This window comes from Lissotriton helveticus, chromosome 8, assembly GCF_964261635.1.
Source record: "Lissotriton helveticus chromosome 8, aLisHel1.1, whole genome shotgun sequence".
NCBI classification, from domain to species: domain Eukaryota; kingdom Metazoa; phylum Chordata; class Amphibia; order Caudata; family Salamandridae; genus Lissotriton; species Lissotriton helveticus.
In genome coordinates, this window is record NC_136069.1 from 844,890,932 (window position 1) to 844,918,732 (window position 27,801).

Here is a 27,801-nt window from a genome sequence, read left to right on the forward strand (position 1 = left end):
TGTGGAACACATATCCCACAGGACCGTATTACATACAGGAAAGGAGATGAATTAGAAGTTACCTCACGAGACAATAACCAGAAACATTGAACGTCTGCTGCAAGCGAGGATAAATTATGAAATCGAGGTACAACAGCGCCGATACATATCGCTGCCACAAGGAAAAATATCTAACTCTCTATGGACGTATTGATTACGTGCGACATGCAGGGAATCAGTCCGCTCCAAATCACATTGCTAAAATGAAAGTAACTGTGAAGGCATAAGAAAAACAAGTAGCACAGCTTGAATTCCACATGGGGAAAGGCCAAGGAAAAAGCTTACCGTATACGTTGATCACACCGGTGACAAGCCTCACATCGATGGTCTGCCTAGAGGAACAAGCAATGACTAGAAAGGGGAGGAGTCAGTGATGGACACAGGGCCGAAACGAGCTGCGGGAGATGCTGGTGTACGCGCGAGGTTGCGAGCAGCAGCATATGTTTCCAATTATCGCGCCAGCGTCTGGGCACGATAATTGGAAACATATGCTGCTGCTGCGCGTAACCGCAAGCATTAGGCCGTGGGCGTGAACATGGGGGACAAAAAGAGCCTTTGGCCAATTGCGTGCTGTCTTTGTTAAAAAGACGCATGCAAAGGCCAATAACCTGGGACAAAACAAAACGCACACGCACAAGCGTGTGCGAGCGTAAGGTGAGCTTTCTGAAAGCCCTTATATAAAATCAAGCAGAGCAGCCATGCGCGCTGCGCTAGTCTCGACCTAAAAACACGTACATAATATATTAATTATAACAAACATGTACTTGGTTGGACAGTTACTGACTGTGGTAAATGAAATATAGAAAATCAACAGAAAAAGAATATAATTAAAATAAATAAAATACGTAGTATATCAGAGAAAATTAAAGAGTCCGATTAAAAATAGATCTTAATATAGATACATTCCTGGTAATATTCGATTACAAGAGCAAATGAGAGGAATAGAATAATACAAGTAATACATTATTAAGAACAAGCTTGGTAGAAGATTGGTCATTAAATAATAAAGGAACAGTAATCAGAAATATCTGTCTAATATTCTCTTGCACAGTATATGCAGCAGCTGTATCAACTTTATGATTATTACAAACCCCATTCCTTCCACCATGAATGGTATGATAATTTATATAACTGCTCCTAATTGCTGTTGCAAAAAATAATTCAGTGCTATGTTTAATCTGATAACTATTGCTATCCTGAAAGGTAAGGAACCAATTAAAACATTTTGGGAAGCTAAAGGAATATTTGTGCTAAGAATTTGATAACATTTCAACAATATATATTTCCAATAAGAACTTAGAGTATGTGCAAACAAATAACATATACAGTTTTGCAAGAGCAGTAGGATTCAATTTCGGAGCCCATATATATACTTACATGAAGTAGCAGGAGAACAAAGAAATCTGATATAAATGGAAATTTGAGTACATTTATGATGTTTATGGAATTCTCAAAGAATTCCTGACTATAATTGTTGAAGATTCCCAGTGATACTCACAAGTAGCCATTAAGGCTTACAGATATAAAGGTAAACAATTCTCATGCGGGGATCGGAGCGGAAAGATGAATTTGCTGTTGGTGTTTTTTCTATCTTCAACAGGATTATATTATCCCTGTACAGAAAACCATTCTCCAACATTTCTTCAAATTTGGCTCTGCTGCCTTCCCATTTGAATCCTGATAATTATTTTACTCCTTTACTTGACAGGTGTAAATATTTTAAACCTTTTGAGGAGATAAACTACTTGCAAATATTTTCTGATTATCTACACACTTTCAATTTTTCGGGTGTTTTTCTAACTTTTACAAACAGACCCACCTCAGAAAGTAACAAGCCTGCCTCATGGAGCAACTATATAGAAATTCCAGTGTATAAACAGTATTTACAGGTGCGCTAATCCCATTTATGAGGCCAGAATTACACCATTCTTGATTTTGTAAATCAAGACTAGAATTATACCTCTTGAATATGTATGTCCAAGTGTTTCCTACATGCATCTTAGTGAATCTGGCCATAAAAGATTATACCTCATGACTATAGTCCAGTACATATTAGTAATGGCCAAGTGCTATGTTAAAGGTTTACATAATAAAATGTGTGCCTATAGATTTTGGAGTATAGATAATGATATTCTTTTACCAAATATGACAGCATTCAGGAACACAAATGTGGATTGTTGAAACCTGAGGGGTGAGGACTCAGTGAAATATTGGTATAGTTTGCACATAGCCACCTCTACTGGTATAGCTCAAACAGCCTATATATTTCTGTACTCTTTTCCTGTTGATCTATATTTTTTATATTTAATTGTTAATGGTGTCAATCATCTACGTCCCTCTTTCTAAGGCCCACACTATTACCGGGAGGTAATGCCATCCAGTGAATTACTGATGCACACTATAGAGCATCCTTTTATTCACCTCTTTTTGTAACAATGTTCATGCATTAACTTTGTAGCAAATTGTCAGGAATGGTCATCCCATAATTTCATCTGATGATCACAAAAGATTAGACTCTTTCCTCTGACTCCATGCATTTTTGTACGTTAAGCACCTGAAGACAAACACAATGCCAACTGATTGCTTCTAGAACGGCACCAGCAGATGGGATTGTTATAAGCGTTAGTAACCGGTTACAGCAATGAACCATTTCTTGCCCACTCAACCCATTTTATGTGTTAGGTGGATCCAGAATTAGTCAGGAACCACAGATGCTGATTTGAGGATGGGTGGACAAAAGTCCCTATATGAAGCCCATTTCAAAAAGATCTTGCCACAACATACTCCTGTCGAACTCCTGACTTACTGTTGACGTCTAGGGGTTAGTCAGGAGTAAGCCTATTGAATTCTAGGGGTAAGCCTGGAGTAAGCCTCTTGAATTCTAGGGGTAACCCTGGAGTAAGCCTCTTGAATTCTAGGGGAAATCCTGGAGTAACCCATGAATATTTCTGACTTAATTTCAAAATCCATCATTCATACCTTCAAACAGCAAAATGTCTGTGAATTGGGCTCAAAGTTTGTACTATCGGGACACTTCATTACATTAGGAAGAAACAAATAACTTGTAGAAAGGCAAAACCGGTTCAATGTTTATTTTGGTCATATATGAATTGGCCTGGATTCTGCCTCATACTTTCATGCATTCAATGAACAGTCAAGTTAGGCTGTATTTCAACATTTCCACACGAATGCTCCTGTCTTTACGCTGTATAGAACAATATAATTTAGGAGTTAAATTTACATGAATATGTAAGGGGATTACTTTCTGATTAATAAATAACCTTTTGAGCCTTTCATGAGAATACACTTTGTACAAAAGGAAGGTAAGTTCAATACTTAGGTACTTTTGTTAAACTGTTTAAGCCACCTAAAATAACTCCTTCATCAGGATCATTTCTGTGAGGTATTTATTATGAAAAATGTTGAACCGAAATGGAACTTATAAACTTTTTATTTTCTAGAAATGACATTTATGAGGGAAAACATAAATAATTTCCCCTCATTGTATTCAGGCTAAACGATCTAAATATATACTTTTATTTCTTAAAAGGTGACATGTGGGGGAGGTTTTGGACAAATTTGTACCCTCTCGTAGAGCCCTATCCATCCCAGAAAAGCATTGATGTGACACCCACTATGATTGACCAGGTAAGAGTGGGACATATATGTTTTATCTAAAGCATGGTATTTAGCAGAAGACCTGCTGAGGAATCTTCCTTTCATAAGTAGAAAGGTTACTTGTACTGAGTTCATAAAATGTGGTCTGGGTCAGATTTAGCACCGAGTGAAATCTTATTACTTGGAGAAATATGCTAAATGCTTAGGGCAAATAATTATTGGAGTGAAGCGAAAAATGTCATGATAGGAGCAGCTACAGACGGAGGGAGACAGATGATTAAGGCTTCTCAGATCTATACAGTAATAATCAGTTCATTGTTCTACACATTGTATATTGAAACAAAATGGACAGGGGTTGAGGAGCTTGTTGTTTGCTCACAATGATGTTCTCTAGAGTTTATGTTTTTTTTAAAAGAAAAGCTATTTTCAATTGTTGGCAGGTCACATATTTATTTCTCAGAACAATCATGTTATTTTTGAAGTTTTTGAAGTGGCTAGGTGACTATTTCCTGAAAGAATCTAGGCTTTCTTGTTGCAGTGCTCCCAAATGAGTCTTGCACACTCTTCTTCCTAGCACCAAGACCCTCTGAGTTTCTGGCACGGTGCCTATAGGACCCGACATTACCATTCCGGTGCATTTGGCTTTTATACTGCAGCTGCCAAATCGTAATGCCCTCTGGGTGATGCTACAGTGGAACAACATCAAACGTTATTCTCCTTCCATAGCCTCTCAGATGCAGGGGTTTTGGGGGCATATCAACAAGCGGCACTGATAAATATCGCTGGCCGCTCTTACAGTGAGGATTTTTATCGCCGGCTATCGCAGATAATTATCGGCATGCTAGCGCTGTATTAACAACGCATAGTGCAATGGCGATAATTATTCCAGTGATAGCGATGTTTTCCATGGAACATCGCTGGTTTTCCAGCGATGTACCATGGAAAACGGCGATATCCTTGGTGATAGGGCCTGTGGTCTTAGCCACACAATCCACCCCCCATGTTAGGTATGCCTTAGTCAGGAATTAAACAGACGTTAAATTCCTGCGTTAAGGCATACTTATTGTGATTTTAAATATCGCTAACCCTAGTTGTTAATATGACAAAGCTGGGTTAGCAATATTTTCCCAAGGGAGTCTTGTCAGGCACGCTTCCTTTGCATCTCATTAGCCATGCGATGGGAGGCATGCTGACAAGGGGCGCTAATGCAATGATACACGCGCTAGCGTGTCCTTGTTCATAATGCTATAATATTATCGCCGCTTTTCGCCCGAAAACGGGCTCTAAAGTGGCAATAATATTATTGCCTCCCCTTGTTAATATGCCCCTTAGTGATCTGCTTAGCCCCAGAGTTTCAAAGATAAGCGGACAGTTAACACTGTCAAAGAGGAAGTAGTGCAAATCCGGACTATCCTCCTAGTACTGAAGGGTAGTGTATCCGAATCTAAGCTTTTGGCTGTTCTATGGGATTTCATCCCCAATGGAACATTACGCCTTTTGGCATATGCATAGTGTGAGGAAAACAGTTTATTATATGATGTGGTTGTGCGACCTCACCGTGTAGTAAACTCCCAAATCCTCTTGGGTCCAGTCATGCTAGTTTGCAAAACCTGGCTAAACCCTGGGTAGCTGTGGCTTCGAGCAGTCAAGCTTTGTCAAAGGAACAAGGGCAAAGCATTTAGATGTACCAAAACAGTTGAAGACCGAAACTTGACAAAAACAGAATCTTACACCAGTTTATAAAATAGATCTTATTTTTATCAATTTGTAGACACCAAAATGAACAAAATCCACCACAGGTTCCAGAGATGTAAATTATCACCTAAATAAAAATTCACTTCTTTTGACTTGAAACGCAAAGAAGCATTAGCAACTACAATGGTTAGCGGTTAACTTTGGAACCTCTGGAAAACCTTTATAGAGTTGTAATCTACTACTCCACCTTGCTGTGGGTGACCAACTCTGGGAGGTCACAAAGGCCAATTATACTTGGCAATACAGTCACCTTGCAGTCAAAGCAGTCTCCAATCCAGTTCCAGGCACTATGGGCAAACTGCCATAGCTTATACTAGAGTGGTTCTCGTTCAAGGGATGCAGGCTGCTGAAGGATGCTAAGGCTGCTGATCTGGTGACAAGGGTCTTCTTGGGGCCTCCTCATGGTCCACAAATATAGGGGTCCTTTGAAGTCCAGTTGAAATCAAGCAAAAAAAACAGTTGCACCTGTCTACTGGTCTTTGTTTACAGCAATACCAGTGGTTCCCTAGAAGTGCTGATACACTTGAGCAACCAACTCTCCTGGGTTTAGCATACTAGGGTACAACTTTTGAGGGTTGGGACTCGATCTCCCATGCTGCACTTAGACAGTCTGCAGCAGTCAGGCGTTCTTTGCTGCCAACTCGCCAAGGCAGGCTACTTTTACAACGCACTGCCATTACAACTCAGTCATTACAATGCAACATACAGGTAATCAAACACGAGGGAGGAGGAGTCGAGGTCCATTCAGTTACCCATTGTAATAGGTAATTAATCAGAAAGGAGAATGGACACTTGTAGCTTCATAACCATTGGTTATAATGGATCACCCTCATAAATGCCATGATGCCACCTGCAGAGTATATCTGTTATCCGCCCCACGTTTAGCGTTATGGCATAGTCATCGGGTGTCCAATTACGTGCTGAATGCCAGCCTCATCCTGAGGCAACCTCATCCTGAGGCAACCTCTGGTCTGGATAGCAGTGTCTAGAGAATGAGGGGCACCCCCAGAGAGAAGGTAAAGGAAAGAAAAAAGTTTTTAATTAAAAAACAATGCCTCACCTAAAAAGAACCTTTAATATAAAAAGGAGAGGTAATGTTATTAAAAAGGGTTGGATATGGTGGTTGATCAAGTTACTGAATCACCTTATATCTTTTCAAAAACGGTCGACATGTTTCTGCTCTTTCTGGCCCAGCCGGGTCTATAGAGCATTCGTCAGGACATACAGGACAGACAGATAAGTACTTACACCATTTGTGTAGTTTACAGAAAAAAGTGTCTTTTCAACACTGGATTGTACTGTTAGTTTCGCTTCCTAGAATAGGGAAACAAAAAGACAAACAACCACATTGTGAAATTCAGGGGGGTATTTTGATATAGCACTAATTATGTTCTGTAATTTAGAGTATCTAACAGATAAAACAGAAGGGGGAAACACTGGGGACACATCGGGTCCAAGCCAAGCACTGTGAGCCACATTCCAAAAAACAAAGAATGCATGATTTGGTAGTTATGATATTCAGTCAACATCATAAGTGACTATAAACTCAGTAAGTAAATCAGAGATAAATGCTGAGACTGTGATAATTCTACTTGTAAACATGAGTGTTGTTCATTCTCTACTCTAGACGTCTCCTACTGTGTCAATGTTGCTGTCAGATGGCTAGGTTAAAACATGCACGGCAGGGAAATTTAAGCCAGTTTTTACTCTACTGACAAAAGATATCTACTTCAACAGTGAAGCGGCGATTTATACGCAGGCATAGTTCTAGTGTTATAATGTATGTTACCCAAGAAATTACATGACTGATTTTAGGCTTTAAATACGAGTTAGTGTGCTCCGTATAAATACGAAAAAGCTTTACCTTGGTTGAGAGGTTAGCGCTCGTCTTCAGGGTGCGTGGGTGTTTTCTCAACCCGAGCTAAGGTAGGGGAACAAGGGGACCACGGTTAACGGGTCAGTGCATCTTACCAGTTCGTCTCCGAGTTTGTTTAGTATATCGCCGCCATTCTCACCCGCGTGTTGGAACGGTCTCCACGTCCTGTGCTGGCTCTGCCCCTGGACGAAAGGAGGTCGTTCCTACTTCCTATTTAAACAAACATCGCCATAGAAATAGGACTGCGGTTACATTCAACCATTATGAACTCCGTTAACATCATGTGGTTGGGATGAGTTGTACTATGTAATTAATGCTTTTGAAAAACATGGGTATTTAGAAATGATGGGCCAATTACTCACTAGAAACCATAATCATGATAAGGATCAACAAATACGTTGTTCCTCTGTGCCGCTGCACGATATAAATGTCTGCGGGGTAATTGTATACACACAAACACTTGGACACATAAATTGGGTTGTCACTGTCACAGCGTTAATGGTTCACAATGGACTGATATAGTACCCGTAAAAAATGCCCCAAGTTTAAGCGACCGCTGTAGGCGGTAGTGATAAATAATGATAGAGGGCTGTATGTCGGGTCAAATAAACACTCAGTCTGCGTGTCTTATTAAGTATACCTTCGTTTTTGAGTGGATATAGAGACAGAGGGGAGGATGTTTCTATAAAAGTTCTTACCCTCCATTTGTTGTGAATGGTGAGTAGAAGTTTGTTTCCTTGTTTCCTTCCCAGTGTAAGAATTGGCTTTTGTAGTCTGGTCTGCCCTGTTCCCATGATGCACTGGGCCAGGGACAGACTAATTTGCATACAGCCAGGTTCTGAAACTGGGATGGTGCAATGAGCTAAAAAACGGTGTTGGATCTAGCCCTGATCTCTTGACTAGGTGAGAGTACTCTGCTTAATTCAGAGACTCTGTCCATCACCACCCCTTGTTGTAAATTATTTTGTCCACCCTAAGCGTGGAAGGGTATACTCAGATGTGAGTCCCTTGCTCATTGCACCATCAGGATTCAAGCAAGCCGGGCCAAAGACGCCTGAAATGGCAGAAACCGGTCCCCGGAAGCTTGTTTCCTTCCCAGTGTAAGAATTGGCTTTTGTAGTCTGGTCTGCCCTGTTCCCATGATGCACTGGGCCAGGGACAGACTAATTTGCATACAGCCAGGTTCTGAAACTGGGATGGTGCAATGAGCTAAAAAACGGTGTTGGATCTAGCCCTGATCTCTTGACTGGGTGAGAGTACTCTGCTTAATTCAGAGACTCTGTCCATCACCACCCCTTGTTGTAAATTATTTTGTCCACCCTAAGCGTGGAAGGGTATACTCAGATGTGAGTCCCTTGCTCATTGCACCATCAGGATTCAAGCAAGCCGGGCCGAAGACGCCTGAAATGGCAGAAACCGGTCCCCGGAAGCTTGTTTCCTTCCCAGTGTAAGAATTGGCTTTTGTAGTCTGGTCTTCCCTGTTCCCATGATGCACTGGGCCAGGGACAGACTAATTTGCATACAGCCAGGTTCTGAAACTGGGATGGTGCAATGAGCTAAAAAACGGTGTTGGATCTAGCCCTGATCTCTTGACTGGGTGAGAGTACTCTGCTTAATTCAGAGACTCCGTCCATCACCACCCCTTGTTGTAAATTATTTTGTCCACCCTAAGCGTGGAAGGGTATACTCAGATGTGAGTCCCTTGCTCATTGCACCATCAGGATTCAAGCAAGCCGGGCCGAAGACGCCTGAAATGGCAGAAACCGGTCCCCGGAAGCTTGTTTCCTTCCCAGTGTAAGAATTGGCTTTTGTAGTCTGGTCTGCCCTGTTCCCATGATGCACTGGGCCAGGGACAGACTAATTTGCATACAGCCAGGTTCTGAAACTGGGATGGTGCAATGAGCTAAAAAACGGTGTTGGATCTAGCCCTGATCTCTTGACTGGGTGAGAGTACTTTGCTTAATTCAGAGACTCTGTCCATCACCACCCCTTGTTGTAAATTATTTTGTCCACCCTAAGCGTGGAAGGGTATACTCAGATGTGAGTCCCTTGCTCATTGCACCATCAGGATTCAAGCAAGCCGGGCCGAAGACGCCTGAAATGGCAGAAACCGGTCCCCGGAAGCTTGTTTCCTTCCCAGTGTAAGAATTGGCTTTTGTAGTCTGGTCTGCCCTGTTCCCATGATGCACTGGGCCAGGGACAGACTAATTTGCATACAGCCAGGTTCTGAAACTGGGATGGTGCAATGAGCTAAAAAACGGTGTTGGATCTAGCCCTGATCTCTTGACTGGGTGAGAGTACTCTGCTTAATTCAGAGACTCTGTCCATCACCACGCCTTGTTGTAAATTATTTTGTCCACCCTAAGCGTGGAAGGGTATACTCCGATGTGAGTCCGTTGCTCATTGCACCATCAGGATTCAAGCAAGCCGGGCCGAAGACGCCTGAAATGGCAGAAACCGGTGCCCGGAAGCTTGTTTCCTTCCCAGTGTAAGAATTGGCTTTTGTAGTCTGGTCTGCCCTGTTCCCATGATGCACTGGGCCAGGGACAGACTAATTTGCATACAGCCAGGTTCTGAAACTGGGATGGTGCAATGAGCTAAAAAACGGTGTTGGATCTAGCCCTGATCTCTTGACTGGGTGAGAGTACTCTGCTTAATTTAGAGACTCTGTCCATCACCACCCCTTGTTGTAAATTATTTTGTCCACCCTAAGCGTGGAAGGGTATACTCAGATGTGAGTCCCTTGCTCATTGCACCATCAGGATTCAAGCAAGCCAGGCCGAAGACGCCTGAAATGGCAGAAACCGGTCCCCGGAAGCTTGTTTCCTTCCCAGTGTAAGAATTGGCTTTTGTAGTCTGGTCTGCCCTGTTCCCATGATGCACTGGGCCAGGGACAGACTAATTTGCATACAGCCAGGTTCTGAAACTGGGATGGTGCAATGAGCTAAAAAACGGTGTTGGATCTAGCCCTGATCTCTTGACTGGGTGAGAGTACTCTGCTTAATTCAGAGACTCTGTCCATCACCACCCCTTGTTGTAAATTATTTTGTCCACCCTAAGCGTGGAAGGGTATACTCAGATGTGAGTCCCTTGCTCATTGCACCATCAGGATTCAAGCAAGCCGGGCCGAAGCCGCCTGAAATGGCAGAAACCGGTCCCCGGAAGCTTGTTTCCTTCCCAGTGTAAGAATTGGCTTTTGTAGTCTGGTCTGCCCTGTTCCCATGATGCACTGGGCCAGGGACAGACTAATTTGCATACAGCCAGGTTCTGAAACTGGGATGGTGCCATGAGCTAAAAAACGGTGTTGGATCTAGCCCTGATCTCTTGACTGGGTGAGAGTACTCTGCTTAATTCAGAGACTCTGTCCATCACCACCCCTTGTTGTAAATTATTTTGTCCACCCTAAGCGTGGAAGGGTATACTCAGATGTGAGTCCCTTGCTCATTGCACCATCAGGATTCAAGGAAGCCGGGCCGAAGACGCCTGAAATGGCAGAAACCGGTCCCCGGAAGCTTGTTTCCTTCCCAGTGTAAGAATTGGCTTTTGTAGTCTGGTCTGCCCTGTTCCCATGATGCACTGGGCCAGGGACAGACTAATTTGCATACAGCCAGGTTCTGAAACTGGGATGGTGCAATGAGCTAAAAAACGGTGTTGGATCTAGCCCTGATCTCTTGACTGGGTGAGAGTACTCTGCTTAATTCAGAGACTCCGTCCATCACCACCCCTTGTTGTAAATTATTTTGTCCACCCTAAGCGTGGAAGGGTATACTCAGATGTGAGTCCCTTGCTCATTGCACCATCAGGATTCAAGCAAGCCGGGCCGAAGACGCCTGAAATGGCAGAAACCGGTCCCCGGAAGCTTGTTTCCTTCCCAGTGTAAGAATTGGCTTTTGTAGTCTGGTCTGCCCTGTTCCCATGATGCACTGGGCCAGGGACAGACTAATTTGCATACAGCCAGGTTCTGAAACTGGGATGGTGCAATGAGCTAAAAAACGGTGTTGGATCTAGCCCTGATCTCTTGACTGGGTGAGAGTACTCTGCTTAATTCAGAGACTCTGTCCATTACCACCCCTTGTTGTAAATTATTTTGTCCACCCTAAGCGTGGAAGGGTATACTCAGATGTGAGTCCCTTGCTCATTGCACCATCAGGATTCAAGCAAGCCGGGCCGAAGACGCCTGAAATGGCAGAAACCGGTCCCCGGAAGCTTGTTTCCTTCCCAGTGTAAGAATTGGCTTTTGTAGTCTGGTCTGCCCTGTTCCCATGATGCACTGGGCCAGGGACAGACTAATTTGCATACAGCCAGGTTCTGAAACTGGGACGGTGCAATGAGCTAAAAAACGGTGTTGGATCTAGCCCTGATCTCTTGACTGGGTGAGAGTACTTTGCTTAATTCAGAGACTCTGTCCATCACCACCCCTTGTTGTAAATTATTTTGTCCACCCTAAGCGTGGAAGGGTATACTCAGATGTGAGTCCCTTGCTCATTGCACCATCAGGATTCAAGCAAGCCGGGCCGAAGACGCCTGAAATGGCAGAAACCGGTCCCCGGAAGCTTGTTTCCTTCCCAGTGTAAGAATTGGCTTTTGTAGTCTGGTCTGCCCTGTTCCCATGATGCACTGGGCCAGGGACAGACTAATTTGCATACAGCCAGGTTCTGAAACTGGGATGGTGCAATGAGCTAAAAAACGGTGTTGGATCTAGCCCTGATCTCTTGACTGGGTGAGAGTACTCTGCTTAATTCAGAGACTCTGTCCATCACCACCCCTTGTTGTAAATTATTTTGTCCACCCTAAGCGTGGAAGGGTATACTCCGATGTGAGTCCGTTGCTCATTGCACCATCAGGATTCAAGCAAGCCGGGCCGAAGACGCCTGAAATGGCAGAAACCGGTGCCCGGAAGCTTGTTTCCTTCCCAGTGTAAGAATTGGCTTTTGTAGTCTGGTCTGCCCTGTTCCCATGATGCACTGGGCCAGGGACAGACTAATTTGCATACAGCCAGGTTCTGAAACTGGGATGGTGCAATGAGCTAAAAAACGGTGTTGGATCTAGCCCTGATCTCTTGACTGGGTGAGAGTACTCTGCTTAATTTAGAGACTCTGTCCATCACCACCCCTTGTTGTAAATTATTTTGTCCACCCTAAGCGTGGAAGGGTATACTCAGATGTGAGTCCCTTGCTCATTGCACCATCAGGATTCAAGCAAGCCGGGCCGAAGACGCCTGAAATGGCAGAAACCGGTCCCCGGAAGCTTGTTTCCTTCCCAGTGTAAGAATTGGCTTTTGTAGTCTGGTCTGCCCTGTTCCCATGATGCACTGGGCCAGGGACAGACTAATTTGCATACAGCCAGGTTCTGAAACTGGGATGGTGCAATGAGCTAAAAAACGGTGTTGGATCTAGCCCTGATCTCTTGACTGGGTGAGAGTACTCTGCTTAATTCAGAGACTCTGTCCATCACCACCCCTTGTTGTAAATTATTTTGTCCACCCTAAGCGTGGAAGGGTATACTCAGATGTGAGTCCCTTGCTCATTGCACCATCAGGATTCAAGCAAGCCGGGCCGAAGCCGCCTGAAATGGCAGAAACCGGTCCCCGGAAGCTTGTTTCCTTCCCAGTGTAAGAATTGGCTTTTGTAGTCTGGTCTGCCCTGTTCCCATGATGCACTGGGCCAGGGACAGACTAATTTGCATACAGCCAGGTTCTGAAACTGGGATGGTGCAATGAGCTAAAAAACGGTGTTGGATCTAGCCCTGATCTCTTGACTGGGTGAGAGTACTCTGCTTAATTCAGAGACTCTGTCCATCACCACCCCTTGTTGTAAATTATTTTGTCCACCCTAAGCGTGGAAGGGTATACTCAGATGTGAGTCCCTTGCTCATTGCACCATCAGGATTCAAGCAAGCCGGGCCGAAGACGCCTGAAATGGCAGAAACCGGTCCCCGGAAGCTTGTTTCCTTCCCAGTGTAAGAATTGGCTTTTGTAGTCTGGTCTGCCCTGTTCCCATGATGCACTGGGCCAGGGACAGACTAATTTGCATACAGCCAGGTTCTGAAACTGGGATGGTGCAATGAGCTAAAAACGGTGTTGGATCTAGCCCTGATCTCTTGACTGGGTGAGAGTACTCTGCTTAATTCAGAGACTCTGTCCATCACCACCCCTTGTTGTAAATCACATACTTTTTATGGCATGGACAATTCACCAGATATACCACGTGAGTGGAATTACAGTTGGTGTGCTGTCGTTGGGTCCAAACCAAAGATTCTGTAAGCTGCAATGTTTTAGTTGTGTTAGTGAGTTTACACACGACGCAAGTCCCACAGGGATAATGTCCTGTAATTGGCATCATGTTCATGTCTCTAGTAGTTGGCAAGATCTTTTTCTTGACTGGACGTGTGTGTACCAACACATCTTTTAAGTTTTTTGTTCGCTTGTTGGCAAACCTTGGTTTTGGCCAGTCGTGTTTGCCAGACGTGATAATTCGCCAGTTCTTGTTGATCAGTTTTTGGACCTAATAGGTGGCTGGGCAGTATGTAGTCACTCTTGGAGTGACATTGACGAAATTTTAGCCGCACAACCTTTGCTTCAGAATGCCGATCTGACACAAGCTCTCGCACAAACGGACGATTGGGACACATTCATAAAACATAAGGGGGAAAAGGGTCTCAGGGAAAAATTAGAGACTCAACCAGGCTATGTCCCCTACTAGCCAACATGAAATAATAAAGAAACTTGGGAGTCTATGGGGAACAAAGTTGTGTCCCAATAAGTGAAAAAACCAATGCCCTGCGCTTAGGTGCAGAGGAGAAATCCTTACAATTTATTAACAGGAAACGCATATATCAACGCACATAGCCACCAGCAGCTCTAGGTGCATCCGAACGTCCAAAGATGGATTCCCATCAAAGTCTTGTAAATGAACAATTCTATCATTTGGTCATCCAACGGTAGGGATGGTGGGTCTCTAGATCATTGAGACAAAATCCAAGCCCTCCATAAAAATACAGGAATATACCTCCTGAGTTACTTGTAGACCATGTGTTTGATCATAAGGTGGGACACATTAACAGATAAAAAAAGGGAACAAAATCGCACAGCCATACACGGGATCATCATGACCGAATATTTGAGATCTAAATCTGCCCCAAGAGGCCTGTGGGTTAATAACGCCCCTAGAATATTCCTACATGATCTAGCTTTCCGTCGAGATTGGTCTTCCATCTCTTGGAAATGTACATTGGACTACTTGGTCTCATAGTCGAAACAGCCAAGAGACTATCAGAGGCTTTATTGGTCCAAATTCAGGGGTGTGAAAATGAACTCTAAAAGGGCATCAATCCCTTAGTTTACAAAAAGAAGCTTGAGGAGATTACGAAAGAGATGGATGAAACACAGGAGTTCATCATGCAAAGTAAACTCCAAAAATTAGGAAAGGACCTTAAAAAGTTTAGTCAAGAACGGATGCATCCGTACTCTAAAGAGGACTATACAGCAACCGACCCCGGCTCAGACTATGAATCAATTGGGTGGAATTCCTCTGATGTCTCAGAAGGGAGCTCAGACGAATCAACTCCCAAGAAGAGGCCGCAACAACTATCGATATCAACGCCCACGAAGAGGCAATAGGTGGCAGAGACCACCGTTTTTTCATGGAAATCATATACCTTTCTTCCAACCCTACATACCACAATATGGGGGCTACAATCAAGGTGGGCCCCAACCACCTCTAATGGGCAATCAGCAAATGACTGGTACAGGAAACCCGCACCAACCACAGCAGCCTTTTTTATTGAGAGGCCAAAATCAATCACGCGGGTGAAAGAAAAATCTAACCTGGCAAGACCAACAGCCCAACGTCCAAACGCGCAGCATGTCATCAGCCCAGCCTGGCACGAGCAAGAAGAATCATTGATTGTAAACCTATCGGAAATGACCCTGTCCAGAGACCAGACCAATGTCCTTAATAAGGGTCTTGGATTCGTCCCCAAACCACCTTTGGACACTTTTAAATTAAAAAGTTCTGCAGAACATTGAAATTGAAGGCTTTCTTTTCAGACACAGAACCAAAACAAAATGAAGGTGATACAACTCTCAGGAGAAAGTCTACATTCAATCCCCCTATTGGCTCAATCCCAATTGAACTACAAATATTTGAACAGGCCCTCTTAAAAGGGATAGATAGCCTTGAAAACAAGAAGAGAAAGACTTTCCAAAACCTGAATAAAAAGGAGCGTCTAGCACTGGAAGAGCTAAGAAATAATGACGATATAATTATCAAGCCTGCGGACAAGGGCGGAGGGGTGGTAATCCTCAAAAAAGAAGGATATAACCAACAGTGTCTCGCTCTATTGTCCGATACAAAATTTTACATGAGATTAGATACAGACCCAACAGATAGATTGAGAAATACTGTTGCCATAATGATCCATGAGGCAGAAGTCAACATGTGGATTTCTAAAAAAGAAGCAGACTATCTAACACCGATAGAACCAAAAACACAGTTCTTCTACTCGCTCCCAAAGACTCATAAGAACAAGTCTCCACCTCCTGGACGCCCGATAGTCTCGGGTATTGGCTCCATATTAGAGCCTTTATCGAAATTTGCAGATGAATATTTAAAGTCTCTAGTGCAAAAGACCCCTACGTATCTTAAAGATACTCGTGATCTTCTGACTCAGATTTCTGGAAGAGACTTTGACCCAGACATAATGTTACTTGTAGGGTTAGACGTTGAGTCGTTGTACACCAGTCTCGCACAGGATGAAACACTACAGATGTTAGAAGATCTGCTATTTATGGAGAACTGGACACATAACACCCCCAGACACTACGTACTGGAATGTTGTCGACTAGCTCTAAAAGAAAATTATTTTGAATATAATGGTGACCTCTTCCTTCAATGCCATGGTACTTCCATGGGCAGTGCCTTTGCCCCTTCAGTAGCGGGACTCTATGTGAGTCAGTTCGAGAACCAGTTCGTACTAAATGACAGTAACCCATACGTTTCCAGTATTTTATACTGGAAATGTTATATTGATGACATCTTACGGATCTGGCACATTGACAAAGACTTGAACTTATTTATGGAGTGGTTGAATTGTAGAGATCGGTGGCTAAAATTCACATTTATCTCAAGTAAAGAAAAAATTGATTTCCTTGACCTCACCATCTTCTGTGAAAATAGAAAACTGGAAACTAAAACATCTATGAAACCCACTGCAAAGAATAGTCTTTTGCCTTACAAAAGCTACCACCCAAAACCCCTGCGGGACAACCTCCCATACAGCCAATTTCTTAGTCTAACACGCAATTGTAGTAAAAACAGCGACTACAAGCTACAAGCACAGGAATTGAGCCAAAAGTTAAAAGCAAGAGAGTATACATCCACCACCATTTCCAGGTGTCGCAAGCGAGCCAGACACCAACCGAGGGAGTGCCTTCTGCAAACCAACCAGAAACAACGAACCCAGGATTTAGTTACATGTGTGACTACATACTGCCCAGCCACCTATGAGGTCCAAAAATTGATCAACAAGAACTGGCGAATTATCACGTCTCGCAAACACGACTGGCCAAAACCAAGGTTCGCCAACAAGCAAACAAAAAACTTAAAAGATGTGTTGGTACACACACGTCTAGTCAAGAAAAAGATCTTGCCAACTACTAGAGACATGAACATGATGCCAATTACAGGACATTATCCCTGTGGGACTTGCGTTGTGTGTAAACTCACTAACACAACTAAAACATTGCAGCTTACAGAATATTTGGTTTGGACCCAACGACAGCACACCAACTGTAATTCCACTCACGTGGTATATCTGGTGAATTGTCCATGCCATAAAAAGTATGTGGGCCTGACCTGCAGAAAAGTGAAGATAAGAATAGGAGAACACAAGAGCAACATAAGACAGAAGAGGAATACCACCAAGTTGTGCTCCCACTTTATCGAAGCAGGCCATAACTGTGAGGAGCGGAGATGGACAGTTCTAGAAATGTTGACAGATAAAACTACGAATGTAGAAAAGATATTGTTTGAGAAGGAACAGAGGTGGGTGAACCGTCTTCAAACACACCTCACACATCTTAATGATAATATACCGTGGCACCAATTCACATAAATTTCCATCTGATGATCATGCCCGTATTTATTGTCTTGAATACATGAGACAGTTCCACACATAGCTCTGTAAATAGAGCGCCTTCTTCATCACTTCTCTAGTCTATAACTTCTACTCACCATTCACAACAAATGGAGGGTAAGAACTTTTATAGAAACATCCTCCCCTCTGTCTTTATATCCACTCAAAAACGAAGGTATACTTAATAAGACACGCAGACTGAGTGTTTATTTGACACAACATACAGCCCTCTATCATTATTTATCAATACCGCGTACAGCGGTCGCTTAAACTTGGGGCATTTTTTACGGGTACTATATCAGTCCATTGTGAACCATTAACGCTGTGACAGTGACAACCCAATTTATGTGTCCAAGTGTTTGTATGTATACAATAACCCGCAGACATTTATATCGTGCAGCGGCACAGAGGAACAACGTATTTGTTGATCCTTATCATGATTATGGTTTCTAGTGAGTAATTGGCCCATAATTTCTAAATACCCATGTTTTTCAAACGCATTAATTACATAGTACAACTCATCCCAACCACATGAAGTTAACGGAGTTCATAATGGTTGAATTTAACCGCAGTCCTATTTCTATGGCGATGTTTGTTTAAATAGGAAGTAGGAACGGCCTCCTTTCGTCCAGGGGCAGAGCCAGCACAGGACGTGGAGACCGTTCCAACACGCGGGTGAGAATGGCGGCGATATACTAAACAAACTCGGAGACGAACTGGTAAGATGCACTGACCCATTAACCGTGGTCCCCTTGTGCTCCTACCTTAGCTCGGGTTGAGAAAACACCCACGCACCCTGAAGACGAGCGCTAACCTCTCAACCAAGGTAAAGCGTTTTCGTATTTATACGGAGCACACTAACTCGTATTTAAAGCCTAAAATCAGTCATGTAATTTCTTGGGTAACATACATTATAACACTAGAACTATGCCTGCGTATAAATTGCCGCTTCACTGTTGAAGTTGATATCTTTTGTCAGTAGAGTAAAAACTGGCTTAAATTTCCCTGCCGTGCATGTTTGTAACCTAGCCATCTGACAGCAACATTGACACAGTAGGAGACGTCTAGAGTAGAGAATGAACAACACTCATGGTTACAAGTAGAATTATCACAGTCTCAGCATTTATCCCTGATTTACTTACTGAGTTTATAGACACTTATGATGTTGACTGAATATCATAACTACCAAATCATGCATTCTTTGTTTTTTGGAATGTGGCTCAGAGTGCTTGGCTCGGACCCGATGTGTCCCCAGTGTTTCCCCCTTCTGTTTTATCTGTTAGATACTCTAAATTAGAGAACATAATTAGTGCTATATCAAAATACCCCCCCTGAATTTCACAATGTGGTTGTTTGTCTTTTTGTTTCCCTATTCTAGGAAGCGAAACTAACAGTACAATCCAGTGTTGAAAAGACACTTTTTTTCTGTAAACTACACAAATGGTGTAAGTACTTATCTGTCTGTCCTGTATGTCCTGACGAATGCTCTATAGACCAGGCTGGGCCAGAAAGAGCAGAAACATGTCGACCGTTTTTGAAAAGATATAAGGTGATTCAGTAACTTGATCAACCACCATATCCAACCATTTTTAATAACATTACCTCTCCTTTTTATATTAAAGGTTCTTTTTAGGTGAGACATTGTTATTTAATTAAAAACTTTTTTCTTTCTTTTACCTTCTCTCTGGGGGTGCCCCTCATTCTCTAGACACTGCTACCCAGACCAGAGGTTGCCTCAGGATGAGGCTGGCATTCAGCACGTAATTGGACACCCGATGACTATGCCATAACGCTAAACGTGGGGCGGATAACAGATATACACTGCATTTGGCATCATAGCGTTTATGAGGGTGATCCATTATAACCAATGGTTATGAAGCTACAAGTGTCCATTCTCCTTTCTGATTAATTACCTATTACAATGCAACATCCCTTACAACGCATGCCATTACAACGCAACCATTACCACGCATAACACTACAACGCATACAATTACAACTCATGTCATTACAACGCAGTCATTACAACGCATACCATTACAACACATACCATTACAACGCATAGTACCCTTACACTATCCAACACTTACCCTACTGTTACACCCCCTGGAGTTAGAATAGTAATTTTTACCCCTACACTATCCAACACTTACCCTACTGTTGCACCCCCCTGGAGTTAGAATAGTAATTTTTACCTCTACACTATCCAATACTTACCATACATGCAATGTAATGGTATGCGTTGTAAAGGTAGTATGCATTGTAATGGAATGCGTTGTAAAGGTAGTTTTAAAAAATGTGTTGTAATGGCATGCGTTGTAATGGAATGCGTTGTAATGGATGTTGCGTTGTAAAAAATGCGTTGTAAAGGTATGCGTTGTAACGTCATACATCTGATTGTGGACATCGTCCTGCACATAAACAATCATTCAATAGGGATTTGCTGTTTCTATGTGTGCTGCACAATGCAGCACATAGAGAAACAGCAAAAACGAGGAGAAAATAAAAATTTCTCCTCCTTTCACCATGTTAAGACCAGGTTTTCCCTGGTATTAATTTTGGTGCTGCCCCATATTTACAACACCCTTGTAAATAGGGGACAGCTTCAAAATCAATGGGTGAAACGCCCACCGCAACACTCATTGTGCCCACTCCTTTCACGCTAAGTGTAGCCTGAAAGGGGTCCTTTTTTAGAAGGCCGTGTTAATCCGCGCTAAGTTGCTTAACTCCACCTTGTAAATAAGGCAAAAGGATTATCGCCACAGGAAAGTCACAAAAAGTGTCTTTTCTGCGGCAATAGGCCCTTGTAAATATGTCCCTAAGTCTTTTTAAAATCTTCCAACCTGAGGGCAGCCTTGGAGTAGGTTGTTAGGTCCTGGGCCCTGAAATGTTATCCTTAAGTTGTGCTTGAACTCTGCCATGGTTTATTGGCTCAGGCCAATGGACTCTGAGAAGTCTGTGTAAATGTGATTTTGTCTGAAGGGAGGGGTAGTATTTAATTGAATGAATGAATGAGTGAAAAGGCATTTATATAGCGCACACATACTCCAAGGAGTGTCCAAGCGCTGGCCATGTGAGGAAACCTGCCGTCTGCCCAAAGGTGATCGTATTACCACTTTTGCTGGAACAGCCATGTTTTTATTTTTTTCCTAAAAACAGGAAGCTTTGAAATAGACCGTAGTTCTCTCGGAAGTTTACTTCATGTCTTTGGGCCAAGGAAAGAGAACGATCTTCCACGTGTTCTTGCCAGCAAATTTTAGGAATCCTGGCTAAAAAGCTATGGGAGTATTGCTGTTCCCTAATGGGGGCATACTCACATAGCCTCCTCCTCAGATAGACCGCTCCTTTCCCATGGAGAGCTTTATGTTCCAGGACCAAAGTTTTGAAAAGAAGCCTCTTTTTGACAGTCAGCCAGTGTAGTGCCTTCAACTGGGGAGTCATACGCGTTCTTGAAGCCAAGTTGTGAATTAATGTAGCTGCCGCATTCTGTACTACCGGAGATGGATGAGCAAGTAGTCTGGGAGGCCCAAGTAAAGAGCGTTATCTAGCCTCAAGGTGATCAGGTTTGGACCACCATTTTCCTAGTCTCTATTAGCAAAAAAGGGAAGCATTTCTTTAGAGAACGTAGGATCCCAAAGCAGTAGCCCACCAATGTCTGGATGAGTAGTTTAGAAGAAAGGCGCTATAAATTTTAATTTCCAATTTTTTTACTACATTTTGTTGTGTGCCTGGGGGAGGAATATCTTGCGCCCGCCATGTCCTCCATATTTCGGGAGCGATGTCACCAAAGAACAGGATCTCAGTTTTATCAGGGTTACATTTAGGTTGGTGTACTGATAACCAGTTGAACACATTAGAAAGACAAGATTTAATGGCCTATCCCACTGGAGTTTCAAATAGGAAAGCAACATTTTTCATCCCCAAACGTTTAAGTCTTAAATGGCCTTCTGGTCATGATGGAGGTAAAACTAGACACTTCCATGATGAATCCATTTCGGCTCCTGGCTTGTGCAGAAAACACACACTCTAGCAAGGCCTTCCAAACAGTGCACTTAATAAACTACAGTACTTTCTGAAGGTTGGAATTAGAGATGTCTTGGATTCAGATTGTTTGACAAGTCTTTTCTTCAAGGAGAAACCTACTCCAGCTACCAGGGAGATATAGAATAATTTTCAAAATCCTATCTATCATTCAGAGTCCATTTTTAACTTGACAAATCTTGTAAGCAAAGAAAGATTTCAGGTACACCAACTCTTGTGGATCCTGAGATCCGGTTCACAACTGCTCTTCCAGCTTCCCACAATTAAAAATATGACTTATTATGGAAGTTGTTCTCTTTACTATTGTGTACCAAAATGTGGAATTAACACCATCTGCATTGCATATACAGACAAACCACTTACTGTTTAGATGAGCACTCAAGACTCTCCTGTTAGTAGTTTGCACACCCATCAGTACAGATAGGCGGGACTCTTTCTCCAACGCCAAGATGCTCTTGTATCCCGGGGGGAACTGTCGTTCACATCATTCAAGAATATTCAAGCTGTAGCCACAATAGAACAATTTAGGTGTTAATATAATAAAATGCTCAGGAGAGCCGGGATGCCCAAAATCACTTAGAATGGTCTCCACAGTAAAATCTGTGGGGAGCAAGATATAATTACTATGGAAGTACAGGTGCTGTTTCAGAATAGCCACTCTCCTCTGGATCAATTATTGCCAGTTGAGGCCATCATACACCCCTATAAAAGTCCCAATGTTCTTGTAGTTGGTGGGCCAGATGTTCTGAAGGGAAGTCTAAACATCCCTTGCACAACTGCAGCATGAGAGTGGTCTACAGGGGCTGTAAACTCCCCGTAAAAAGACCTCATCACCACTATCAAGCCCCTATCAGGTCCAACAAGAGTGATATCCATGGTCCTTAAATTGTTGACTAATTTCCAGTGACTCAAGTTTCCTTTCCAGTAGAAGCATGGTGCAGTTGCACAATGGTTGAAACAAAAAGTAGTTAAAAAAATACAGATTAGCTTGGTCTAATTTACCTTAGTCTATTGCTATCTTAATCATACGCTAATCTTTGACCAATATTATAGCAAGAGATAAAATGTAACTTTTAGGAATCCTGTATAACACCAGGTCATTTGCACTATGCACTTAGAGTTGGGGTTGGAGTAGTTCTTGCGGGAGCGCGGGGAGGGGCGCTATCTACTGGACCTGTTCCGGTTAGATATAGCAAGGGTTCTCCAGGGGATGGGTGGAGGGATGTGGGGGGGGTCACAGAGGTAGGAGGGGGGAGGGGTCGAGGCTTAAAATTGAAAAGTTCCTCATTTTTCATTCGGTTTTAGTTCAATTGTATATGTTGCTGTCTGAACTGGTAATAGTTTTGCAAAGGTGTAGAGTGGTTACTTTCTTTGTGCAGGTGTATTTAGCGAGGCCTTGGATTATGGGGTATATTAAAGTCATTTCCTGGAATGTCAATGGCCTGCGCTCCAAACCAAGAGCTGATAAAATTTTACAGTATGTGCGTGATTCGGAGGCGCAGGTAGTTATACTCCAGGAGACTCATCTGACGCATGCTGAATCTCTTGTCTTAGTGAAGAAAAATAGATGGATTGACTTTTCGGTGTCTTCCTCACAGAATACTAACATCAGAGGAGTATCAATTATCTTTAAAAAACAGCTTAAAGCCAGGTTAGTTGCCCAAACCGTGGACCCAGGTGGCAGATGGGTCATTACCACTCTGGTTGTCATCTCTGGGGTCCAATATACATTTGTTGGAAACTATGGGCCTAACATTGATGACCCCTCTTCTCTTGAGGCTATTTTTGCCCACCTCCTGTCATGTCCGGAACCAACCATATGGGCAGGCGACTTCAATATAGTCTTGGACCCTCTCCTAGACAAAACTCCTAGTAGTCGTCCGATGGCCCTTTCTAAATCTAGGTCATTTTTGCTTACATCAATGAGACAATATGGATACGTGGATATTTGGAGATTAAGGTCAGGACAGCAACAGGGCATTTCCTTTAGAAATTATAAATACCATCATAAATCCAGAATTGACTTTGTCCTGATAAGTCAGAGACTGACGGATGCTGTCAAATCTATAAGTTACCTCCCTTTACATCTGTCTGACCACTCTGCAATACTAATGGAGTATAAGGGGACTCCCAGCATCTCCCCTAGAGGTTGGTCTTTTGATCGTTCTCTTCTTTCACATCCTGATGATGTCTCATATCTTAAGAGCGAGATCCAAAGTTTTATGATCATAAATATTGGTTCAGCAGCGTCTGGAGTAGTTTGGGACTCCCTTAAGGCGTGCCTAAGGGGGCTTATTACAAGCAAAGTTTCCTATCGCTCTAAACAATATAGGGAGGAGGTTGCTTCCATTGAGACAGACATTGCTAAAACTCAATCAGATATCGACGTTTTGCCCGCTTCTATGGAGGCGGCCTCAAAATCACTTCAGGATAAGCTGCTTGGTTTAAAAGCACACTTGGGTTCAGTTCTGAGTAAGAGAGTTCAGCAAAGATGGGAAGCCAGCAAATTGGCCCACTTCCAATATGGGGAAGGCGCAGGGAAGCTGTTGGCCTGGAAGGCTAAAACAGATCAGGCTCGTAACAACATTGTGTCAATAGCCTCAAATGATTCCATAATTTCTTCGGATGAGAGCATAAGATTAGCCTTTAGAGACTTTTTTCAGGAAATATACCATGAAGATAAATCCATCAACCCTGATCTAGTTAAGCATTGGCTAAGTAAAATCTCCCTTCCGGCCCTGTCTGCTGATCAAAGTATACTCTTGGATAGTGAGATTTCTGGGGAGGAGGTTAGGGCAGCCATTTGAAGTGGCAAGAAAGGGAAAGCGGCAGGACCCGACGGTCTACCAGCAGAAATGTTCAAGTTATTAGAACATGAAATAACACCACTTCTTGTCACTCTATTTAACCAAATTTTGAGGGACGGTCAGCCTCCCCCAGAATCTTGGAATGGTGCCTCCATTACTCTTATTCTGAAACCTGGTAAGCCTGCCTCCTCTTGTCGGTCTTATAGGCCAATCTCGATCTTAAATGTAGATTACAAAATCTTTGCTACTGTTTTGGCAAGGAGGCTGGCAGAGGTTGCTCCCGAGTTGCTTCACCAGGATCAGAAGGGGTTCGTAAAAGGACGCCAGCTGTATGAATTAACATATGATTTAATAGGAGCCATGGATATGGCTACTGTTGCGTCCCTTCCTCTGGCTGCGGTAACTCTGGATGCCTCCAAGGCCTTCGACAGGGTAAATTGGATATACCTGTCGGAGGCCTTGGCCAAATTTAACATTGGGGGGGCTTTTCGGCGAGTCATAGGCCTTCTGTATCAAAACCCTACTGCTCGAGTAATGGGTAATGGAGCGCTATCGGGCCCCTTTAACATCTCCAGGGGGACGAGGCAGGGCTGCCCTCTCTCCCCTCTTCTATTCGATTTGTATATCGAGCCCCTACCGCAACGCTTGAGGGATGATATGAATATAAAGCCTTTCTCGTATGGGGGTTGGGAGCGGAAGGTAGCCCTCTATGCGGATGATGTGCTTATCCTTTCTTCGGATGTATAAACCGCACTTCCAGCAGCATTGAAGGTAGCACAGGAGTTCGGGGAAGTATCAGGGTATGAGGTAAATGCCTCAAAAACCGAGGTTTTAAACTGGAACGATGATCTCTGTGAAATCAGCATACAGCCAGGATCTTCTATGCGATATCTTGGCTTAAATATCACGAAGGACATAAACCATTTAGTAGCCTCTAACTTCTCCGCAGTAGCAAAGCATTGCCGGCAGTTAATGCGATCCTGGGTATCACTACCACTATCTCTTTTAGGGAAAGTTAACTTGGTCAAAATGACCATTACCTCCCGTCCCTCCCTCGCCTTCCTTCAGCACAATTGAGGCCCCGCCTCCCACCCAGACCCACCCCCAGTATAAAAACTCTGCCCGCCCCCACCTGTTTTTTTTTGTCTCCCTAGTGGGACTTACCTTCAGTTCCTCCCTGTGGCGGTGCCGGGGAGTCTTCGTGTTGGTTCTCTGCGGCGACGGTGTCCTCTGCTGAGTTCTCCTGGCGGTGCCTCCTCTCCTCATCTCCCTCGTGGTATGGGGGCGGAGCGGTGGCTCAGGAATCCGCAGCCGTGTTTTGGCGGTCCTCCTGTGGCTGGGGCTGTGTTTCCGGGTCGGGCTGCGTGGCTGCCTCCTCCCGGTGTGCTGTTTTCCAGGAGTCCAGGTAGGGCGGGTTTGTGCCCGTTTCCTTTTTTGTTTCGTGGCGGGGCGCATTACTTCTTGCACCCGGGGACTGCCGCTCTGCCGGCTGCCTGGTGAGGGGCTGGGCATGGCCCAGCCCCCTTGCTGTGGTCCCCCTGCTCCTCTGCAGTGCACCGTGTGGGTTTTCCGGGGCATCCCTGTGCCTTTTTCCATCCACGGCTCCTCGGCTTCACATTTCCTTTTTCGTGCCTTCTGGTATTGTGTGCTGCTGACAGATTCTTCGCACTGCTGAGGCGTAAATGTACATATTTACGGCCTGTGGTTTCTACAGCCTGCTTGTGCGTTTTTCTTGCCCTGTGGATGTTGTATGCCGACCGGCCTTGGTGCTGTCCCTCAGTGAAATCCTTTGGTGGCACTGGTTTTCGCTGGATGGCTTCCGTTCTTGTCCTGCTGCTCCATGTTCCCTTTGGTGGTAGCCTTGATGGTTGTCTGCCCCTGGGTCTGCTCCTGACGGGGTCGCATGGGGATTGGTTGGGGGCGTACTGGTGTCCTCTTCCTTTGCTGCTGGGTCTCCGGTCCCCCTGGGATGCTCTTGTCGCATTGGGCTCCATGGGGGGTGTTCTGCCTTTCTTGTCTCATGATGGTGCTGGCCTTGCTTGTGGCTGCCCTGTCCTGTGTTCTGGGGTTTGGATGATGCCTTCTGCGTCCCGTCATCAACCGGCTGGTCCTATGTGCGCGTGGTTCCCGTCTGGGTCCTTGGGTGTGGATCCTTCTCCCGCCTCTGCTCTGTGTGTGGCTCCGGGGTGGTGAGCGTTCGGGCCGTGGGTCGCTGGACTCCTGTGCTGGTCGGCAGGGTTTTCCTGTTTCCTGCTGGGCGGGGCCTGTGGGTTTCTTTCCTTGGTGTCCCCGGCCCTCCCGGTTGGGCTTGCCCTTTTGTGCCGGGGTGGGGGTTAGTGCTGTGTGTAGCGTGCGTTGCTCGTACTTGTTGTAGGTGCGTGGTGCGTGTGGCTTTGTCCGCTGTGGTGCTGCCCTGCTGACTGTTGCTTGGCGGTTTCCTGTGCGGCCTGCCATTGGCGGTCTCTTCCCAGCCCTCCTTCTTCCTTCTGCGCTGTGTTGGTCCTGATTGGTTTCGGGTTTCTCTGCGCTCTTGGTTTGCGCAGGGCGTTCGCTTCTGGGCTGCGCGTCCCTGTCTTCCTCCAGTGGCTTTGCTTCTTGGTGTGGGTCACCCCTTTCCTCCTGTTGTGCAGTTGGCCTCTGTCCTGGCCGCGCTGCTTGGTGGGCCTGTTCTGCTTGGCTGCTGCCGTGGCACTGGCTGGCCTGTTCTCGGCTTCTTCTGTGCCCTCCTTGGTGCTGGGTTTCGTGGAGTTTGCGGTGGCGGTTTGTGGTGGCTGCATGTCGCCACCTTGGGCCCTCTGCTTGCCTTGCCTTGGTTGGGGCGTCCTGCCTTTCTCCCGTGCCTTGCACTGGGGCCTCTCCGTGGTCCCTGCTCTGGGTTTCTCCTCCGTCTTTCGGGTGGGCGCGGTTTTGACCGTTTCTTTTGCCCTGGCTGACTGCCTCTTGGTCAGTGTGCCTTGCCCTGTTGGGTTCCTGTCACTGCTGTATGTTCTTGGGTGCTGGGTTGGCTTGGTGCGGGTTCCACCGGTTTGGAGAGGGTTTGGCTGTCTCCAGTGCCTGTCTCCGGTTCCTGCTGGTTGGCTCTGCTGGACTGGGAGTCCTGTTTGCTTGCCATGTGTTCCGTCTGCTGGGTTCCTGTCGGTGGGGCTTGGGTCTGGGGCCCGCTCCGTTCTGGTGCTGTGGCTGGGGTGTCCGGCGGCTTTGTGCCTGTCCTGGTTCTCCTGGGGGTCTGCCCCTGGATTTGGCCTGTGCCCTCCCGTGTGTTGGCCCTTCGGGCTGCCTTTCCACGGGCCCTTCCTGGTGGTTTTGGCTTGCCCTGTATTTTGGGATCGCTTCTCCCCTCTTCCCAGTCGCTGCTTCTTTTCTGCGTTTCCTGCGGTTCTATGTGGGGTATGCCCGTTTCTGTGTTGCATCCTTCCTCTTCGGCCTCGGGCCTTCGCCCTGGGTCTTCCCGCTTGTCCGGACGCTCTTGTGAGCTCAGCCCCGTTCCCTTGTCCGGTGGGTGCCTGGTCTCTCTTCCTTCCTGAGTTCGACC

At 44.8% G+C, this 27,801-nt stretch overlaps 1 protein-coding gene across 1 annotated transcript in view; it reads left to right on the top strand.

The window, feature by feature from the left end:
• Positions 1–27,801, top strand: part of ACE2 (angiotensin converting enzyme 2) — a 637,108-nt gene that overhangs the window by 287,367 nt on the left and 321,940 nt on the right. The window contains exon 7 of the mRNA XM_078657651.1: positions 3,590–3,687. Within this exon, the coding sequence (XP_078513777.1) occupies positions 3,590–3,687 (98 nt within the window). The remainder of the gene's footprint in view (positions 1–3,589; positions 3,688–27,801) is intronic.